At 36.4% G+C, this 18,491-nt stretch overlaps 2 protein-coding genes and 1 non-coding gene across 5 annotated transcripts; 2 read left to right on the top strand and 1 right to left on the bottom strand.

Moving 5' to 3' along the window:
* The first annotated feature begins 213 nt into the window (after positions 1–213).
* Positions 214–286, top strand: TRNAA-UGC. Its single transcript has one exon. It is a non-coding gene; the product is annotated as a tRNA-Ala (tRNA).
* Positions 287–331: 45 nt separating this feature from the next.
* On the top strand, positions 332–14,193 carry LOC109001165 (importin beta-like SAD2 homolog). Of its 3 annotated transcripts, XM_018978327.2 has the most exons (21): positions 334–594; positions 1,288–1,463; positions 1,570–1,740; positions 2,413–2,523; positions 2,624–2,701; positions 6,653–6,849; positions 7,018–7,078; positions 7,259–7,333; positions 7,733–7,810; positions 7,918–7,980; positions 8,065–8,148; positions 8,236–8,414; positions 8,808–8,847; positions 8,919–9,062; positions 9,264–9,383; positions 9,478–9,693; positions 10,553–10,729; positions 11,101–11,782; positions 12,382–12,575; positions 13,046–13,181; positions 13,792–14,193. In XM_018978327.2, the coding sequence occupies exons 1-21, from the start codon at positions 456–458 to the stop codon at positions 13,938–13,940; spliced, it is 3,270 nt and encodes a 1,089-aa protein (XP_018833872.1). In that variant the 5' UTR covers positions 334–455; the 3' UTR covers positions 13,941–14,193. The 3 variants fall into 3 exon arrangements, with proteins under 3 accessions (XP_018833871.1, XP_018833872.1, XP_035547739.1); XM_018978326.2 differs by having other exon boundaries at positions 332–594; positions 8,065–8,414; XM_035691846.1 differs by lacking the exons at positions 334–594; positions 1,288–1,463; positions 1,570–1,740 and having other exon boundaries at positions 2,436–2,523; positions 6,645–6,849; positions 8,065–8,414.
* A 1,319-nt stretch (positions 14,194–15,512) lies between these two features.
* On the bottom strand, positions 15,513–17,832 carry LOC109001166 (ADP-ribosylation factor 2). Its single transcript, XM_035691845.1, has 7 exons — positions 17,796–17,832; positions 16,922–17,077; positions 16,503–16,573; positions 16,276–16,395; positions 16,014–16,132; positions 15,829–15,910; positions 15,513–15,728 (listed from the first exon to the last, which is right to left on the bottom strand). The coding sequence occupies exons 2-7, from the start codon at positions 17,067–17,069 to the stop codon at positions 15,723–15,725; spliced, it is 546 nt and encodes a 181-aa protein (XP_035547738.1). The 5' UTR covers positions 17,070–17,077; positions 17,796–17,832; the 3' UTR covers positions 15,513–15,722.
* Positions 17,833–18,491: the final 659 nt, after the last annotated feature.

Here is an 18,491-nt window from a genome sequence, read left to right as displayed (position 1 = left end):
CTCATTTTAAAACATGATTGTAAAATATGTTATGAAAAATATTAGGTGTTTATCATTTTTCAAATTTGATCTATGACTAGCTCCCTACTAGTGCTTTTTTTGGTTTTTTTTTTGCATATTTTCTATTGTTTAATGTATTTTTACCTGGCCAAAAATGGAATTTTGGTTGAATTAGATAGTCTATTTTATAATGGTTGATGGATTAATGTAAATGGGGATGTAGCTCAAACGGTAGAGCGCTCGCTTTGCATGCGAGAGGTACGGGGTTCGATACCCCGCATCTCCAATTCAGTTTGAGATTATGGTTTTTACGGATTTTCACATCTCTGCAGACTGCCACTGCCGATCAACTTAGTACTCTATAAAGTATAAACAAATTTCCCGCGCAATATTTCTGCATATAATCGACCCACAAGCTAGGGTTTCTGCTGAGCCACAAATCTTGGATAACCTCAATGGAGGTCGCTCAAATCGCTCATCTGCTAAGCGAGACGCTCAGCCCTGATGGTCACGTTGTTCGAACTGCTTCGGAAGCTCTCGATCGCCTTTCTCAGCTCCCTGGCTTCCCTTTTTCTCTCCTCTCCATAGCCACCGGTAATAACCCCACACTGATTTTTTGAACTGCCTTTCTTTCTTCCTCCTTTTCTTTTTATTGCTAGTAGAACTGCAAAATTTCCAATTTCCCATATACCGAATACCGCCTGCAATACAATTTGGTTCAGTTCTGTATTTTTCCTTGTCATTTCATACACTCATTGACATGCCTGTTGCGAAGAATTGAAGTAAAAATAAGGAACATGGGAGAGTTTAACGTCGAAAATGATTTCGTTTCAATTTTTCTTATTTCCATCATAACTCTATGCAGCCAAACGGACTCTAAGTTTCTTGTTTCTTAATTCCATGGCTGAATTAGCAAATAAGAGGTCATCTTAATTATGTTCGTAATTGGCTAATTGCGCTAAATTTTAATTTCGATTCCTTGAAGATGGTAAAATTGAATTGATAGGATATTATTTAGCCAGTACTTTTTACATGGCGATAATCAAGGTCAGTGAAGAATTTAACTTTAAAAAAGGGTCTTTTTTTTTTTCGATTTATCTTAACCACATTCTCTAAGCAGCCAAAATGAGACTGGATTTTATTTTGATCCTTTTCTCGATCCATGCTGCTTGTGTTCAATATTGTGCTGTCTTAATAATAAATTGACAGAGCTCACTTGCTCATAAAGATCATTACTCAGCTGTACTTGGTTTAACATAATTTACCTGCTTGTTTTTAAATCTGTAGGAGGTGAAAATCATGGTCGAAAAGTTGCTGCTGCCACATACCTTAAGAATTTCACTAGGCGAAGTATCAATGAAGACGGCACATTGTCCTCAAAAGTCAGTAAAGAGTTCAAGGACCAGCTCATGCGAGCTTTGCTTCAAGTTGAACCAGCAGTTCTAAAAGTTTTGATTGAAGCGGTATGCTATTGTTTTATATCGTAACCTTCATTCTTTTATTGCACATCTTCCAAAAATTCTTTTCAGCAACATTTCTAATGTATGTAAGCTTTGGATATGCTGGCAGTTTCGAGCCATTGTTGTTGCTGAGTTCATGAAGCAGAATTCCTGGCCTGAACTTGTACCTGATCTACTGGCTGCTATTCAAAATAGTAATCTTTTTAGCAATACTGCTGACTGTAAATGGAACACCATAAATTCCCTTACAGTTCTTCATGCACTGCTTCGACCTTTCCAGGTGCTTAACCTCCACTCATGCATAAACTAGCTTGCTAAGATCCCATGGAGAAAACTATCTCTTTCTGTTGTCCTTTATTTTTCTAGGAGGGAGGGATTGTGTGAAAACCGTTATATTTATATGGAGCAATGTAGGAAACAGTGTGGGAGTTGTTGTTTTGCAGATAACAGTTAAGTGAACTAGAAAAAACCAATAAAAAATGTGGGAAATGCACTGCCCATATGTGCAAGCGAGAGAAAGAACAACCCTGACAGTTGATGCTTTAACAACTTGAAATTAAACTATGGCCTGCAGTTTAGTGATAATCAATCTGCATAATCCCATCTTCACGTTGATTTTATTTTTCTCTCCCATCCTTTCATTTCAGTTAATTTTTTCCCTATTTATTCTTGCCATTTTGCCTCCAAATGAGATGGTACGTTTTAAGGGCTCTGTTCATGCTCTCATTTCTTATTGAAACTGTTAATTCCTGTTTATGCAACAATGGTATGAACTATCTAGTTAGTCTTCTAGATATCACCATTTAATCTTAAAAGTGATTTGTTTCTTGAGAGTTTCAGTAGTTTATTAAATGTACGTGAAAGCTAAAGTTGGTAAATGCTGATGTACTCATGTGCATCTGTAATAATATTATTTAAGGTTCTCTTAATCATTTTAATTTCTTTCTTGCAGTACTTTTTGAATTCTAAAGTTGCTAAGGAGCCAGTGCCACCACAGCTAGAGCAGATTGCAAAAGAAGTTCTAGTACCCTTGATAGCCGTATTCCATCATTTGGTTGAAAAGGTAGTTGTCTTTATCCTTCCTTGTGTCTTTTGGTCCTTAAGTCCCCTTGACATTCTTCCACAAATCTCCCTAGTAATGGTTTATTTGATGTGTGGGACAGGCTTTAGCTATCCATGATAGAACAGAAATGGAAATGGAGAAAATCCTTCTCACTGTTTGCAAATGCATATATTTTGCTGTAAGTTTACTCTCTGTTTCTGATACTTATTTGATGGGGTTTAGGAGTCTGTCAACCAATTATCCAATTATGTGTAGCATCCAGTGGAGCTGAATTCAATGATGAATAACATTTTGTTTACTGATAAAAAAAAAAAAAAGGGATGCATGCATGGCCTTGTGATTCTAGTATTTTGCATGTGGCATATACACTCTTTGTTTGTTGCTTTGTGATAGGACCTGATGTTCAAATATGGCCGCGTGTTACCATTTTGCTGATGAGATGATCAATAAATTGGCTTTTGCATGTTCTTTTGTTCTTTCTCTTTAGAGTTCTAGTGCTCTAATCTATCACGGTCACATCCTTGTTTCACTAAATACTTTTCATGTTTCCACAACAAAGTATTTATTAGTTCTATCTCTTTTAAAGTTAGGATTAGGTCTGTTCATAAGTAAATACTTTTCACATCCTTCTATCTCTTTTTACTTCTGGTGGTTCAGAAGTTGGAATAGGATGGTTGGAATCCAACTTGTAACCCGACTTGTTATATATAATTATATTTGTAAGTAATGGAAATGTTTTTATTAGAAAATGCAAAAGGAATGGCCTAAGTAGACGGAATGTATATAAGAGGAATACCTACTTAGAAATAGAAAAAATACAAGAAAATCATGAAACTCATCCCATTAAAATCTATAGCAGTTGCCCAAAGAATAAGTATTGAAAGAGAAAAAGATCCTCAAAATTTTTCCCACTAGTGTCCCAAAAAAATATACCATATTAGACAAGCAGGGATCATCTTCCACATTGCTGCAATTTGTGGGCTATCATATATTCCTCTCCATTTGGAAAGACATCTACCATAAAGTTACTGCACAAGGCTTGGACAATCTCAACATTAAGAGTTGGTCTACAGATCCGCCTTTTTTTGCACATTCGACGCCAATTTGTCACTATGCTATGATATTTCCCTAGATAACACACGCACCGAGTGTCTGAGAACAAAGTCCCAACTAATCCTAGGGTGCACAAGCCCTCAACAATGAGTTTTCCGCAAGTGCACCTTGAGTAATTCAAGGGGCAGTTCTCCCAGTCCAATGACCCCTAGAAATTGTTTGCACCCAAGAGGATTTTAACCTTAGACCTGGAGGGAGCATACCACCAAGACCAAGGCCTTTACCACTTGAGCCAAACCCTGGGGTTGGATCACACACACACACTTCCAAGGAAAAGAGGTGGTATTTTGAGGTAAAAGGACCTGATAGAAAGATCAAATAGTAAATTACCCTTTCTTGGGAGGGATCAAAAGAATCTTATTTGCACCTCCACATCTTGTTTACACGCTCACACAGATATATCTCCTTGGGTTATCCATGGTGGGGATATTCCTTAAGCAGGCTGTCCAAATTTTTGAGGCACATCAGTACGGCTTTCCAAGGAAAATAGTTGCTATTTGGAGGTAAAAGGACCTGATAGAAAGATCAAACAGTAAATTACCCTCTCTTGGGAGGGTTCAAAAGAATCTTATTTGCATCTCCACATCTTGTTTAGTAGAATATAAGAATTTGAAAAGCTTTGTGAATACATAACCCTGGAGAACTCCAATAGGTTAGCCATTGAGACTTCCTGCACTCAGTGCAATATTGAACACCTTTGGGAAAGTTTCCTTAAGAGCAGTGTCTCCATATCATAAGTCATGCCAGAACTTGGTCCTAAAGTGTGATCACTAATCTTAAATCTTGTATAACTAGGGAAAAAACCCATCTTCTTTTGATAAGTTTCCACAATACCACCCCATGTGGCTTGTGTGCCTCATTAGAACATCAGTCACCTAGGCATTACCAAATTTAGACTCCACTAAAGCTTTTCACATGGCCTCCCTCTCATGTTGATAAGGCCAAAGCCACTTCCCTAAAAGGGTCCGATTGATCAGAAGCAAGTTTCGAAATCCCAGTCTGCCTTATATGTAAACTACCAATATTATATGAATCCATCTTTTGTTAGGGGCTGGTGCAAAACTGACTTTTTTGCCACCCACTGAGAGATTGACACCTCAAAATGACTTCACTTTTTTAAAGAAAAAGAGCAACACTGTATAATTGCCCAATACATTATTTTCTTCCTAAAACCCCAAAACACGAAACTATTCAGATCACTCTCTCCCTCATCTATTGAAAATCTCTCTACATTTGTGGCAAATACATCATTTATTTTCTTTATGTTTTTTTTCCCAAAAATCCTTCTCTCAGTTATAATAATAACTAAACACTCATTTAAATATTGTCTTTGTTTCTTTTATATCTTTCCTATTAATTCCATCACACAAAAATCTCCCTAACTAAAAAAAGAGCTAAAGAACAAGAACCCGGTTTTTATCTCACAAAAAAAAGGATCAGTCAACGGAAACTGAGTTGATAAACATTCGCTTTACTTAGCCCTAATTTCCACCAAACATGGGCATCTTTGATTTGAAGTCCAGGATGGCTGTCTACCTGATCCATTTCATCACCTCCATTTGGTTTTCTTTCTATATTTTTCACCACCTTTCTCGTTACCTCTGCCTTTATATAATGGAAAATGAAGTTTTGTCTTATGCCAAAAAACTGCAATCTAAGGGAAGAGAATGAGAGAGAGAAAGGGAGAGTGAAAGAGAATCCATGGAAAGAAATATGGAAATTGGGTTTTCAAATTTTAGGAAGAAAAGTAACTGGCATATGGGAGTTATAGTGTGCAGTTGAGCTTTTGGATAATACTCTAAAAAGCCGATGTGGGGCTTTTTTATCAGAGGGTGTAAAACAATACTTTTACGCCTATGCCAGACTGAAGACATTCTCATATTATTTGTAAATGAGAAGTATACTTCCCCTTTTGAAAAGTATTCTTTCCTTTTTGACTTTCGCATTGCAGCTTTATTTGGATTCCCAAGAAAAGTTAAAACTCTCCTTGAGCCCTTAAAAGTCTAATTGACATTGAAATTAAAATTTACTTCGTAGTTTACTCCTCTTTTACTGGCAAGTCTATGTTAAGTGTATCCCAAAATCTTCTTTTGTTTTACCGCCAAGCTTAGGTCTCGTTTGTTTTCGCAGATGAGATGGGATGAGTTGACATTAAAGTTAAAAGTTGAATAAAATATTGTTAGAATATATATTTTTAATATTATTTTTATTTTGGGATTTGAAAAAGTTGAATTGTTTATTTTATTTTGTGTGAAAATTTGAGAAAATTGTAATGATTAGATGAGATGAGATGAGTTGAAATGAGTTGTGAAAACAAACGAGTCTCAATCCATTTGTAGCTCCTGCTACCCAGCTACCACCATTAAAGCTGAAACTGAGTCCAATAAGAAAAGCCCCACTTCTCTCTAACTCATCAACACCCATGGTTATAGACTCTTCTCTTGACTCTTTCTTCTCGCCCTATCATCTCTCTTGGGAAGTGAAAGCATATCTAGTATCCAGAGGATGCATTATTGAGTTTTTCACCCTACCAAGGGATCTTGTCTCATTGTGACCAGTAAGCATTGTAGTTTCGGGGAGAGACACGTAACTAGTAAGCACAACCTTCAAGTTCTTCGGAGACTTTGAAACCAGCCTTTGAATGCCGACTCATAATTAGGCAAAGGTTGGGAGGTTTAAGGAGCTTTGCTCTTCAGACTTCCATCGGGCTGGAAAGTGTCTTCCATTTCAATCGAGTTGGAAGTACACCCCTGGTTATGAGACTCTACATTTGTTTAATAACTCCCATAATCTTTTCATGAGAAGCCACAGGTGACAGTATGACTATGATGCATTTACATTTTAGGTTCACATTTTATGTTGCTAACTTGCTACTTTGCTGGTGCTACCCTGCTGCCAACAACTTTCGTTTCTTGGTTAAATTTGGGTTCCTCCGTGCCATATCCTATTTATTTTACAGTGATCTCTTTTTTCTTTCCCTACTGGTATTGCTCTTGAATCACTGTTAGTTTTACAGGTGAGATCGCACATGCCATCTGCTTTAGCTCCTCTTTTGCCTTCTTTTTGTCGTGATCTGATTGCCATTCTGGGTTCTTTGAGTTTTGAGTGTTCTGTTACCATAGAAGATGGATACTTGATGAGGCTGAAGACTGGAAAGAGAAGCTTGCTCATTTTCTGTGCTTTCATTAGCCGACACCGAAAGTACTCTGATAAGTAATACGGTGATTTCTGATTCAATTTATTGGCTCTTGTATACATCCTGTGTACTCGGGCTTTGCCTATTCTTTTATTTACATTAATAAAATTTCCTACTTAAAAAAAAACTTATTGGATATTTAATATTTGTGGTCAGTGTTAATATGCGTTCCATTGCATTTTCAGGTTGATGCCAGACATCATCAACTGTGTTTTAAACATAGTCAAATATAGCAAAAAGACCAGTGTAAGTTTTATTTTGAATTTGTTATGCAAGAACACATTTGGAATGTCTCATACTAGTTGTGCGTGTAATTTGTTCTGTATTGCTCTCAGCCTGATTTATCTTGCTTACATGAGTATATAATTGCCATTGAGCTACTTTATTGGGCATTCTAGGACATCTAAAATAATTTTTCTCATGCAGGAGCTTAATTTTTTATCAGAGAGGATTGTTTCCCTAGCTTTTGATGTGATTTCACATGTCCTGGAGACAGGCCCAGTAAGTTACTCTGAACTTTTTTTTATAGGTAATCAAGAAGTTTTATTCATATCAAAAGGCATAGCCAAGTACACAGGACAACGGACGTATACATGTGTAATACCTAACTAGGATTTACAACCAAAAAAAGAAATTCATGGACATTAAGCCCATTAAAATCTATCGGCCCTGCCCAAATACTCTGAACTTGTTATATTCATCTCAGCTTTATTCTTTTTTTTTTTTTTTTGGCAAGTTGGTCAATAGTACTCTTAAATGCAATTCACCCACCACCACCCTTCTAAAAGAAGTGGCATTCACAAGATCTGCTAGTTGTTTAAAAAGTTAACCAGTGGGACTCTGAAGCTTTGCTTAAGTACAACTTTCTTTCTTTAAGGTATTCATTTTCATATGCAACAGGGATGGAGATTAGTTTCACCTCATTTTACCTTTTTGTTGGACTCTGCAATCTTTCCAGCATTAGTACTGAATGAGAAGGTAAGGTTTCTGGAAGAAATTTGTATTCTAATCTAGTATGTGTTTTAAGGTGGACAGATGAGGTAGTTACATTAACCTTACTTTATAATGGTTATGCTTGGAAATAGGATATTTCAGAGTGGGAAGAAGATGCAGAGGAATACATACGAAAGAATCTTCCATCTGATCTTGTATGAAAGTATATTGTAATGTTTTCAAAATACTTGTTCACCATTTTGATTAGCCATCATGTCACTGCTTCTAATTATGCACAGGAAGAAATTTCTGGATGGAGGGAGGATTTGTTTACAGCTAGAAAAAGCGCAATGAACTTACTTGGTGTTATTTCCATGTCAACGGTTACTACTCAGTATTCCTCAATAAATGTCTTTGAACCATCTCTCTTGACAAGCAGTGTTGTTTACGTTTTTTGTTTGGTGCCTCAGGGTCCTCCAATTGGCAATTCTAGTAATGGTTCTTCAACTGCTTCAAAGCGCAAAAAAAGTGAAAAAAACAAGAGATATAGTCAGCGTCGTTTTATGGGGGAGTTGTTTGTGCTTCCATTTTTGTCAAAGTTTCCTATTCCTTCTGATGCTAATGCATCCCAACCTAAAATTTTAAATGAGTGAGTTCATGTCTCTCTGATGAAACCCATCAATTACAATTTGAAACTATCTTGTAAAGTGAAAATTTAATGTTGGGTTCATGATATTTGTGTGCGCGCTGATTTTTTTAATCTTTTGGTTTTTCCCTGACATATGGAGGGGAGGATGGGGAATAAGTAAATGCTGGAAGCATTCCTAATGATCTTCCCTGAGGTGATGCCTTATTTGATCGCCATCACCTCCTCTATATGAAATTGTTTCGGCTTTTGATGCCTTCTTTCATTGTATTATTTCTGTTCCCTTTTTTATTTGGGTGATAAAAAGATTCCAGCTGGCTTCCTTGTAAGGTGTGTGCGCTTGTGTGTATATGTATATATTTTGTTTTCTTCTCATCTTGTTGTTAAATATGACAGTTACTTTGGTGTTCTGATGGCATATGGTGGTCTACAAGATGTAAGTGGATCTCACCTCATTAGTTTAATCAGTCTTTACACCAGAGTTTATAATTGTATACCACATTACAGTTTCTAAGGGTGCAAGAACCTGGATATATATCAACTCTCGTTTATAATCGGGTGCTTCCATTGTATACGATATCTGCATGCCTACCATACTTGCTTGCCACTGCAAATTGGGTACTTGGAGAGCTTGCACCCTGTCTACGAGAAGTGAGACTATTTTCTTACTCATGCCATCTTTTACTTGTTTCTCTCACACCAAAGAAGTGACTTGTCACTTGCTATATCACAGCTATATTACTTTCTTCTTTTGATCATCCAAGCTAATTTCTTAGACACTGAATTATTAACTTTTAATGGAAAACACCATCATGCATTCATTCCGGTACTGAGTTTCAGTCTTGCTTTCAGGAGATGAGTGCAGATGTATATTCTTCATTGCTCAAGGCATTGGCCATGCCAGATAAAGGGGATACTTCTTGTTATCCAGTCAGGGTTTCTGCTGCTGGCGCAATTGCTGCACTTCTTGAGGTAGGTCTCTACATGAACCTTTTTGGACTTTGTAATTGCAGCAGTTGCAATGTCATTCTGAGTTTCACCTGGCTTGAATTGTTGTTCTCTTCAGAATGACTATGCGCCACCTGAGTGGTTACCTCTTCTTGAAGTTGTGATCGGTAGGATTGGTAATGGAGATGAAGAGAGCTCTCTTTTATTTCAGCTTCTTAGTTCCATAGTGGAGGCTGTAGATGAAAATGTTGCAGTTCATATCCCATATATTGTTTCAGCATTGGTTGGTACAATCACAAAGTTGATACCTGCTAATCCAGAGCCTTGGCCTCAAGTATGCATGGATCTTCTTTGCTAGTCTGCTTGTTTGTATCATTCTCAGAATCTGATTATGCTATTCTGTATTGACCACTTAAATTTGGGCATGTAAACTCTGCAAGCAGATACAATTTTTTGCCATGTTCATTAGGTTTCACACATATGGGAGGAAAAAAGAAACAAATATTTGATTGAATCCCTGTCCTACCCAATTACATTTTCTTAATCGGAACTAGAATGAATTCAAGTAGAGTTTTATATATTTGAGCCAGTCGAATTTTGAACTATAGAGGAAGATAAGGAGCGGACAATAGAGGAATTTCGATCCTTCATTTTTAGAACTTTATTTCTATGGGCCATAGCTATAGATTTTAATGGCCTAGATTTTCATGACTTTCTTGTTTCCATTACTGCGACCTAGATAGGTCTTATCTCTTGTATACCATCTTGTGTACTTGGGCTATGCCTATCATCATCAATAAAATCATTTACTTATCAAAAAAAAAGATTGAACCATATTCTTCCTTATGCCTGGCCCTTTGTTCCATCAATGTTAGGTCTTGCAATTCAATATAGCTCATTTGCTTTGAGTGAATATTGCTGATGAAACACTCAGTATCCATACATGTGTCTGTGGCAGGCACACCTGCATTTGCAACTTACACATTGGTTTGTTGGTCTGCTTATTTCCATTAATGTTCTAACATATTTCTGAACCCAAATATATTATAATTAGGACTTTTGCTGGTATTTGAAGCATTTGAATTCCTGATCCCAGACTCAATACAGTTAAAAAAAAGGGGTTTTGAAAATGGCATAATTGATGAAGATTTAAGTATGGTATTACTGATTAATTGACACTGTGGTTGTGATAGGTGGTTGAACGGGGCTTTGCAGCCCTAGCAGTAATGGCTCAGTCCTGGGAAAATTTATTGCCTGAAGAAATTGAGCAGAATGAACTTAGTGAAAAGTGGACATCTGGCCGAGCTACCATTGGCAGAGCGTTCTCTGCTCTCCTACAACATGCTTGGCTCTCACCCATGTATCAATCGGTTGGTCTTAAGTTCCTCTTTGTAATATATTTTAAAGGATTACCTTTATATCATCAAGCTCTATTTGAGTGAGCAAAGGATGGCAAATGATGCATGTGTTTGTGGGGGGTCAAAATCTTCCCATAACCTGATTCGGATAGAGCATTGTATGTGGTACAAATCACTCTAGTTTTGTATCAAAGCTTATTTTACTTGGTGTTTTTACCCTATACAAATTTGTTACTTTGCAGTGATGCATATGATGTTATTTTAGGAATGCAAGCTTTACAGTCAATAATTTGGTTTATATTTCTGTGCGGCATAATAGAATATAGACCATTACTAGTCTCTGATTTTATCTTATTATATATCTTTTTCCTGGAATTTGCAAGGATCGGGAAGGGGAGGGTTCTAATACTGCATCGTGCATTGATGATTCATCAACATTGCTCTTGTCCATTATGCTCTCGGTTTCTGGAAGCAATGTTCTTCTAGAGCTTAAAGTGTCGGAGCTATTATTAGTTTGGGCTAATCTAATTGCAGACTGTTATGCATGGGATGAATCAGAGAATTTATCTATTTTTGACTGCATTAAAGATGTTGTGAATCTACACAGCAAATATGGGCTGAAGAATTTTCTTGTAGGAAGGATGTTGTCCCCTCCAGCTCCACCTGTGCCTCAACGTTCTATCATTGAAGGCATTGGTGGTTTTGTCAGTGAGGCCATATCACAATATCCATCTGCAACATGGAGGGCTTGCTCATGTGTCCATATACTACTTCATGTCCCGAGTTACTCATTTGATGCAGATGGTGTGAAGCAATCATTGGTGATTGCTTTCAGTCGAGCAGCATTTTGCCGTTTCAGGGAAATTCGAAGTAACCCTTGTTCACTGTGGAAGCCTTTGTTGGTTGCTATAGCATCATGCTACTTATGTTATCCTGATGTGGTGGAAGAAATTTTGGAGAAGGGCGAATGTGGTGGCTTCACAATTTGGGCTTCTGCCCTGGGTTTTCTCCTCACTAGCTCCTACGAATCTGGTCTGTCAGAAAAATCCGAGATAAAGTTGATTGGTTGGTTTCTTACTTCATAAACTCTTGGGAAATGATTTTTTTTACCCGCATATAATTTTAGTTGACCATTTTCTTCTATACTTGTGCCCCATCCGGTATATTTCTTCTCCTCTTACCCAATAGTGATGGACTTCTCAAACAAACATAAAGCCAAACTCAAAGTAACAGATTCCTTCTTATATTTATTGATGCTTCTGATTTAGGATTTAATTATGTTTGCCTTCCATTGTTTTCTTGTTGCCCCCCTTGATGATGTAATTTTCAGTACACTCTGCGTACTTGGCTTGCACCTACGATTTTTTGCTTTTAATTCTATAATTAGATCTAAAGAACTGATAAAAAAAAAAAAACGATCTAAAGAAGTCTTGTACATTGAATGCTTCAGTCCATTTGACCTTTTGAGAAGTGTTGGTGTATGTTTTTTATACTAGATCGTGTCTCAGAACAAAGAAGTGAGTTCATGTTATCACAGTTTGACTGTTTGTCTGCCTTAGCTGGCCTCTTTTTTTTGTCTTACTCTCTTCTATTACTCCCTGATATCCATACATTTTTGTAGGTTGAAAAATTAAGGATACTAATGGTTATTTAATGACCTGCAGTGATTGCACTTGCACAGGTGGTTGAGCAGCTGGGACTAAGGAAGCCAAGCAGTGGTGTGTTGCGTGACTGCTTTACTTCACTGTTGGAGGCATCTGCACGGCTGAAAGAAGTTCAGGAAGAAAAGGAAGAAGCTGAGCAAGATGATGAAGAGGATGACGACGACGATGATGACGAAACCTCCGACTATGATGAGGTTTGACTTCCAAATTATTATGTATCGATTTCATTTGTGAGGAATGTTGTTGATAGCATATATACCCTTTGGACTAGCTGCCTACAAATGACATCCTAATGAATGTAAAATACCACCATGGGAAGTGGACTTTTTTCCTTGGCTACTTACACACCTGGCTGGATCGTATCCGTGACCTCAAGCCACCACCCAATACCCACGGGATGTGGGAATTCCATTAGGCCCAAAGGCTATTTGCCTGGCAGCTGGATCCCTTATTCTACTGATCCCACTTTTAAGGTCTTGCCCCAACTTTTCCTAGGTGATTTGTGCACATCATCTGTTTGTAACTGATCTGTAATCACACACTAATTGGTTATCAGAAAATAAAATGACATAAAATTTGAAAGTTGGTTCTTTGGTTATTTTATTTTCTGTCCATCAGTACATTAATGTCACATACGTGTGAACTTATTCTATTTTACTCTCAGGAGTCTGAGCCTGAGGAACAAGAAGAAACTGAAGAAGAGTTTTTGGATAGGTATGCTAAAGCAGCTGTTGCATTGGAAAATGGTACAGTTATTGAAGAGGGGGATGTGGAAGATCAAGAACATGAGACTGAGTTGGGTAAGCCTATTGATCCCTAAATCAGTAACTCCTATAATTCGGTAGTCCATTCTCATGAAAAATACTTAGAAATGACAAATGGCCCAAAAACTATGACTGCTCAAAAGGTAAAAGCCTTTTTGCTCAAAATTATTACTTTGAGCATTTCCATCCAGTAACTCAAGCAAAACTTTAATGGCGGGAAATATTGTGCAAGGCCTAGCTTCATATATTATCTGTTTTAGCATCTGGCTGTTTGACGTATGGCTTTCCATAACTTCCATCCAGCTTTAAGAGATCAACAGCAAGAAAATTGAAAACAAATTAACCTGTCTGTGGCTAATCCACTATTGGGTTTCTCCAAACAACCTCATAAGAGTTTGATTGCTGGGTGACAGTTCTTCTGTTCATGATTGTGGGCTTGCACTTCCATCAAAATGCATGCGATAGTTGTATGTTTTATTGCAACCAATCAAATATGGGGGATTGAAGGTAAAAGCTTTCTGGTTGCCATGTGACTCGTCTGTGGTGGGTGTTGGATGATTAGCTTTCCCATGAAATTCCTACTAAGATGTAACTGTATGCCGACTACTTCATTCACCTGCTGTTGTCTTTCTTGTTGGGAGTATAGGTAGTTTGGAAGAGGTTGATGAGCGAAAAGTTGTGCTGTCATTGATTGAGAAATACCATCACGCTCTCATACAAGGACAGACATTACCATTGGAGCTCATTTCAAGGTTCCTGAACGCCTACCCTGAATGTAGTTTATACTTCCAGTAATCCTGGTGAGTGGAATTTATTTTTTATTTTTTAAGTTTCATGTCAAGGTGTGTAGAGTTAAAAAGAGAAGCTTTTCGGTAAAGTTTTTGGGTTTGTATCGTAATCAGGGCTGCGATATGGTATAGGAAAATTTCTAATCTATTTTTTCTTTGTAATTGTTTTGTTTGCGATTCTATTGAAGCATTTGATTAAGGCTATGTTTAGATGTTGAGCTGAGTTGATTCTTTATGAATAGTGAGTTGAGATGGTGCAATGAGTTTTGTGGAGTCTACTTAAGATGAGTTTAAATGTGTTTGGATGCTAAGATGAGTTTAAATATGTTTATGAAAAATTAAAAAAGGTTGTAGGTCCTGCGTGTAAAGAAGTGTTGTATTGAAAAAGGTTGTTGGTCTCACGTGTAAAAAGGTTTTGAGTTGAGATGATTTTAGTAATTTAAGAGTTTGGTGTTTAGATGTTTGGATGTTAAACTCAGTTTAAAATTAGATTGAATTGAGTTGATCTCAGTTCGGGCCTAAGAGTAATGTTAGCAAGCTCCAAATAGGCAATTTCCATGCAAACCTTTTATAAAAAAAGTGAATTTCACTAATAAAAAATATATATATTTTTTACAATTTTTCAAGGTGGAGTCTATTTTTTTATAAAGGCTTGTGCGCCGGATTTGTCTATTTAGAATTTGTACAAATTATTTCTCTTTGATTAATTTGTATTAAAGGTCTGTCTATGGATATCTTTGAGCTAGAAAAAAGAATAGAAATGCATCCAAGAATCGATCAATATATTTTTTTTTTCATTTAGATAGGAGTTTTCTTTATTCAATATGGTTCTTTAGAGCATTCCCAATAGAAAATCTAAAATAACTAATCAAAGTCACTTTATCTATTCTAGCTAATGGCAGTCACTTTATCTATTTTAGCTAATGGCTAATGAAATGTACTTTACAAATTTACATAATCTTATATATTCTCTCTCTCTATACTATATAAATATTATTCTTTGTATTTTTTATTTCTTTGAAAAATGTACATATCTTCTCTAACCATTAATAAATTTGTAATGTTCTCGTACTTTTCAATATTTGTAAAAAAAAAAAATAGAAAAAAATCATTCATGCTAGTTTCTTCTGAATGTTTTATAAAGTTTTATAATTAGTACTTTTAGCCTTTATGGAAAAGAAAACAACATGATTGTGAGAACTATAAAGAACGAGAGAAAAGAGAAAGATAACCAATAATGTATAGATGCATATACATACATATATATATATATACATACACACATATATATTAGTACTTATCGAAATCTTGAGACTTGCTACAACACGAATAGATTTAACATTTTACTTTTCTTAACGGCACTAATCAATCTAGGTTTTCTATTTTCTTATATATATATATATATATATATAAAAAGAGACCCTTGCTTGGGCTGTTGATGGTGCCAACACTGACCAAACGTAGAGCTTTGATATACATGATTTATAAATTATTGATTAGATTTTGACTTTCGTATTTGATAGACTATCACGAATAGAGATGTCTTCTTTTTTTAAAATTATTCAAACAAGAAGAGAGATGTCACCAACTAAACAGAATTTGAATATTTTGATTAGTTACTACGCATCGTGCAAAGCAAACGCCAACAGATTACTTTTAAACTTCTAGAGTACATATTAAAGGATAACAAAATAATTAAACCAGCAAGCGAACCCCTGTTTTCTTGCCACAACAATTTCGACAAAAGTAGGAAAAAAATAGAAGAGTAAAGACCAAGCCTGCCGTCCTCTTAAGCCTGAATCAGAAAATGTTGAATTAGAATAACAGAACAATTTTTTTAAAACATAAGTTAATGTGGTTTTGGAAGGTATGATGACAGAAAACGACAGCGTTACCTTGTTCGCAATGTTGTTTGAGAGCCAATCCAGTCCCTCGTACAATCCTTCTCCGGAAGTGGCACATGTGCTCTGGATATACCTGCAAAACATCAAGGACAGGCACATGTTTTGTCTCTTTGAGTGCGTTTCTCATGTGTATATAGTTGAATGAAGTGGAGAGAAGGGGGTAGTTAACAACTTACCAATGGCGTTGCCGGAGAGAATGCAGGCCGAGTTTGTCAGTGATCTCAGCAGCATTCATTGCATTAGGAAGATCTTGCTTGTTTGCAAACACGAGCAACACGGCATCCCTTAATTCATCCTGCCCATATAAAAGAGATTCTGCTATTGTCAGCGGGACACAGGACCAGTTTTCAAATCACATGTACGTGGCCACTAATTTAATGGATAGTGTGGCTGATCAAAGACAAATCAATACAAGGCCAACTTTCTTGTTACTATTACCTCATTCAACATTCTGTGTAGCTCATCTCTAGCCTCAACAACACGGTCTCGGTCATTGCTATCAACCACAAAGATAAGTCCCTGTGTGTTTTGGAAGTAGTGTCTCCATAAAGGTCGAATCTGAAACCAACAATTAAGCAAAAAGAAATTTTCGAATAAGTAAAGGGTGCAAGCACCTTAAGATAACATGACTGAAACAGGCAATCTAAGAACAAGATGTTGCTCACCTTATCCTGACCACCAACATCCCAAACGGTGAAGCTAATATTTTTATATTCCACGGTTTCAACATTAAATCCTGCCAAATAAAAAACAAAGGAAAAACAGTATTTTATTGAAGAAAACAGTGACATTTAGAGAAAAAGTTGTGATTCAATGGATATTATAGATCTATAATCCCCAAAAGTCTGCTGTTCAAAAGGTACTGGAATTATAACAATCCAGATCAATAGAGTTCCAAGGAAAAGCAAAAACTTCACTTTTCACCTTGTTGTGCTAAACATTTAGATTATTTTTCTCGAAGAACTTAATCATAATCAAGGATAGCAAAGATATATATATATATATATAGAGAGAGAGAGAGAGAGAGAGAGAGAGAGAGAGAGATTTTTTATTGATTTCAGATGTGACATGAAAGTAAACATACCAATGGTAGGAATGGTGGTAACAATTTCCCCAAGCTTGAGCTTATACAGAATTGTGGTTTTTCCAGCAGCATCCAGACCAACCATAAGAATACGCATCTCTTTCTTGGCAAATAGCCGGCTGAAAAGCTTGGTGAAAGTAAGCCCCATTCTTGGATCTGATGTATCCAGTAACCCAAGGCTTAATCAGAAATCCATCAAACGATAACTGACAGCAATCAGGAAAGAGCAGAACCGATCGGAAAATCGAGCACAAACTAAAGACGTGCACACGATTGGTTCGTGACATATCGAGCAGGCCCATGGGAAAATCAAGCAATTAAACTAAATGCATGCACAGGATTGTATCAATATCAAAACATTAAGTCCAGACCACGAGACTCACAGTTTCCATTCCAATCTAACTAAACGATCATTATATTCTATAGGGAAAACTTAATACAAAACTCGTCGCTATAACTCTAAGCTGCCGCGATGTTAGGCCACCCCTTTTGAACTATGGAAATTTTTTTCAAAGGTTGAAATCTCAAGTGTTCTTAAAACAATCGATACCAGGACATTGATCATCCAAATAGACAATGCAATACATTGCAAAACTATCCACATTAGCTCGTCTACGTTCCCGTGCATCATTGTCAAATCCAAGAAAACCATTTTCACAAGGAATACGTGATAGAATCGTTTGATGAGCAACACAAACAAACAAATAGGGCCTACATTTGGTTCAAATTCCAAAGAAAAAGTTCACAAATAAATCGAAAAAGAACAGAGTAAAATCACATTGAATTCATACAAATTTTCAAAATCGGATCAGATCCGAGCCAAAAAATAAAAAAATATCAATACAGAGACTAGATGGAGAGAAAAGGAGCTTACCTTTTACGAAAATGAGGAGAGTGAAGGGAAGGAGGGGGGGGGGAAGAGTTGGATCCTACAGAGGAGCTAGCGTCACACGCTAAGTCGAATTCAGATTCAGATTCAGAAATCAAATTTCAATCCCATCTCTCTCTCCGTGCCAGTGTGCGTGGGTATATATAGTAGAGAGAGAGAGAGAGAGAGAGAGAGAGGGGTGAGACCGAGCAACGGACGGTGATTTTTTAACGGACGGTGATTTTTTTGAATTGTGAAGACACGGAATTAAAATTTTGTTTTTAGCATCGGAATTAAATTCCTATAATATAGTCCAAGTTCGGCTTTGCCCCAATTGCCCCTATTTACTTTGGACCGCCGGCCATGTATACAATAAAACACTTAACAATATTTCCATTTGTTCTCACCCATTCATCCTTTGAAATATCAATTACGAATTTTATTTTATTTTTTATGATGAGTTTTATTTTTTTAAAGAGACCGCATGAGATTTGTACGCTCTAAACTCATATTTAATAGAGAAATCTTAAGTATATTTATAGATCTTACATAAGTAATTTTACACACTGATGTGTTTTAATGTAATACAATAGATTTAATTTATAATAAAAAGAGTTTTACAATATCTTATATCAAATTAAACTATGTCAGTACGTAAAATTTATTGTATAAGATTTTGTGTATATCAAATATGTGTATATC

The sequence above is a fragment of the Juglans regia genome, chromosome 7 (assembly GCF_001411555.2).
Source record: "Juglans regia cultivar Chandler chromosome 7, Walnut 2.0, whole genome shotgun sequence".
NCBI classification, from domain to species: Eukaryota; Viridiplantae; Streptophyta; class Magnoliopsida; order Fagales; family Juglandaceae; genus Juglans; species Juglans regia.
Note: the sequence above shows the minus strand (reverse complement) of the source record. Positions and strands in the feature narration are given on the sequence as shown.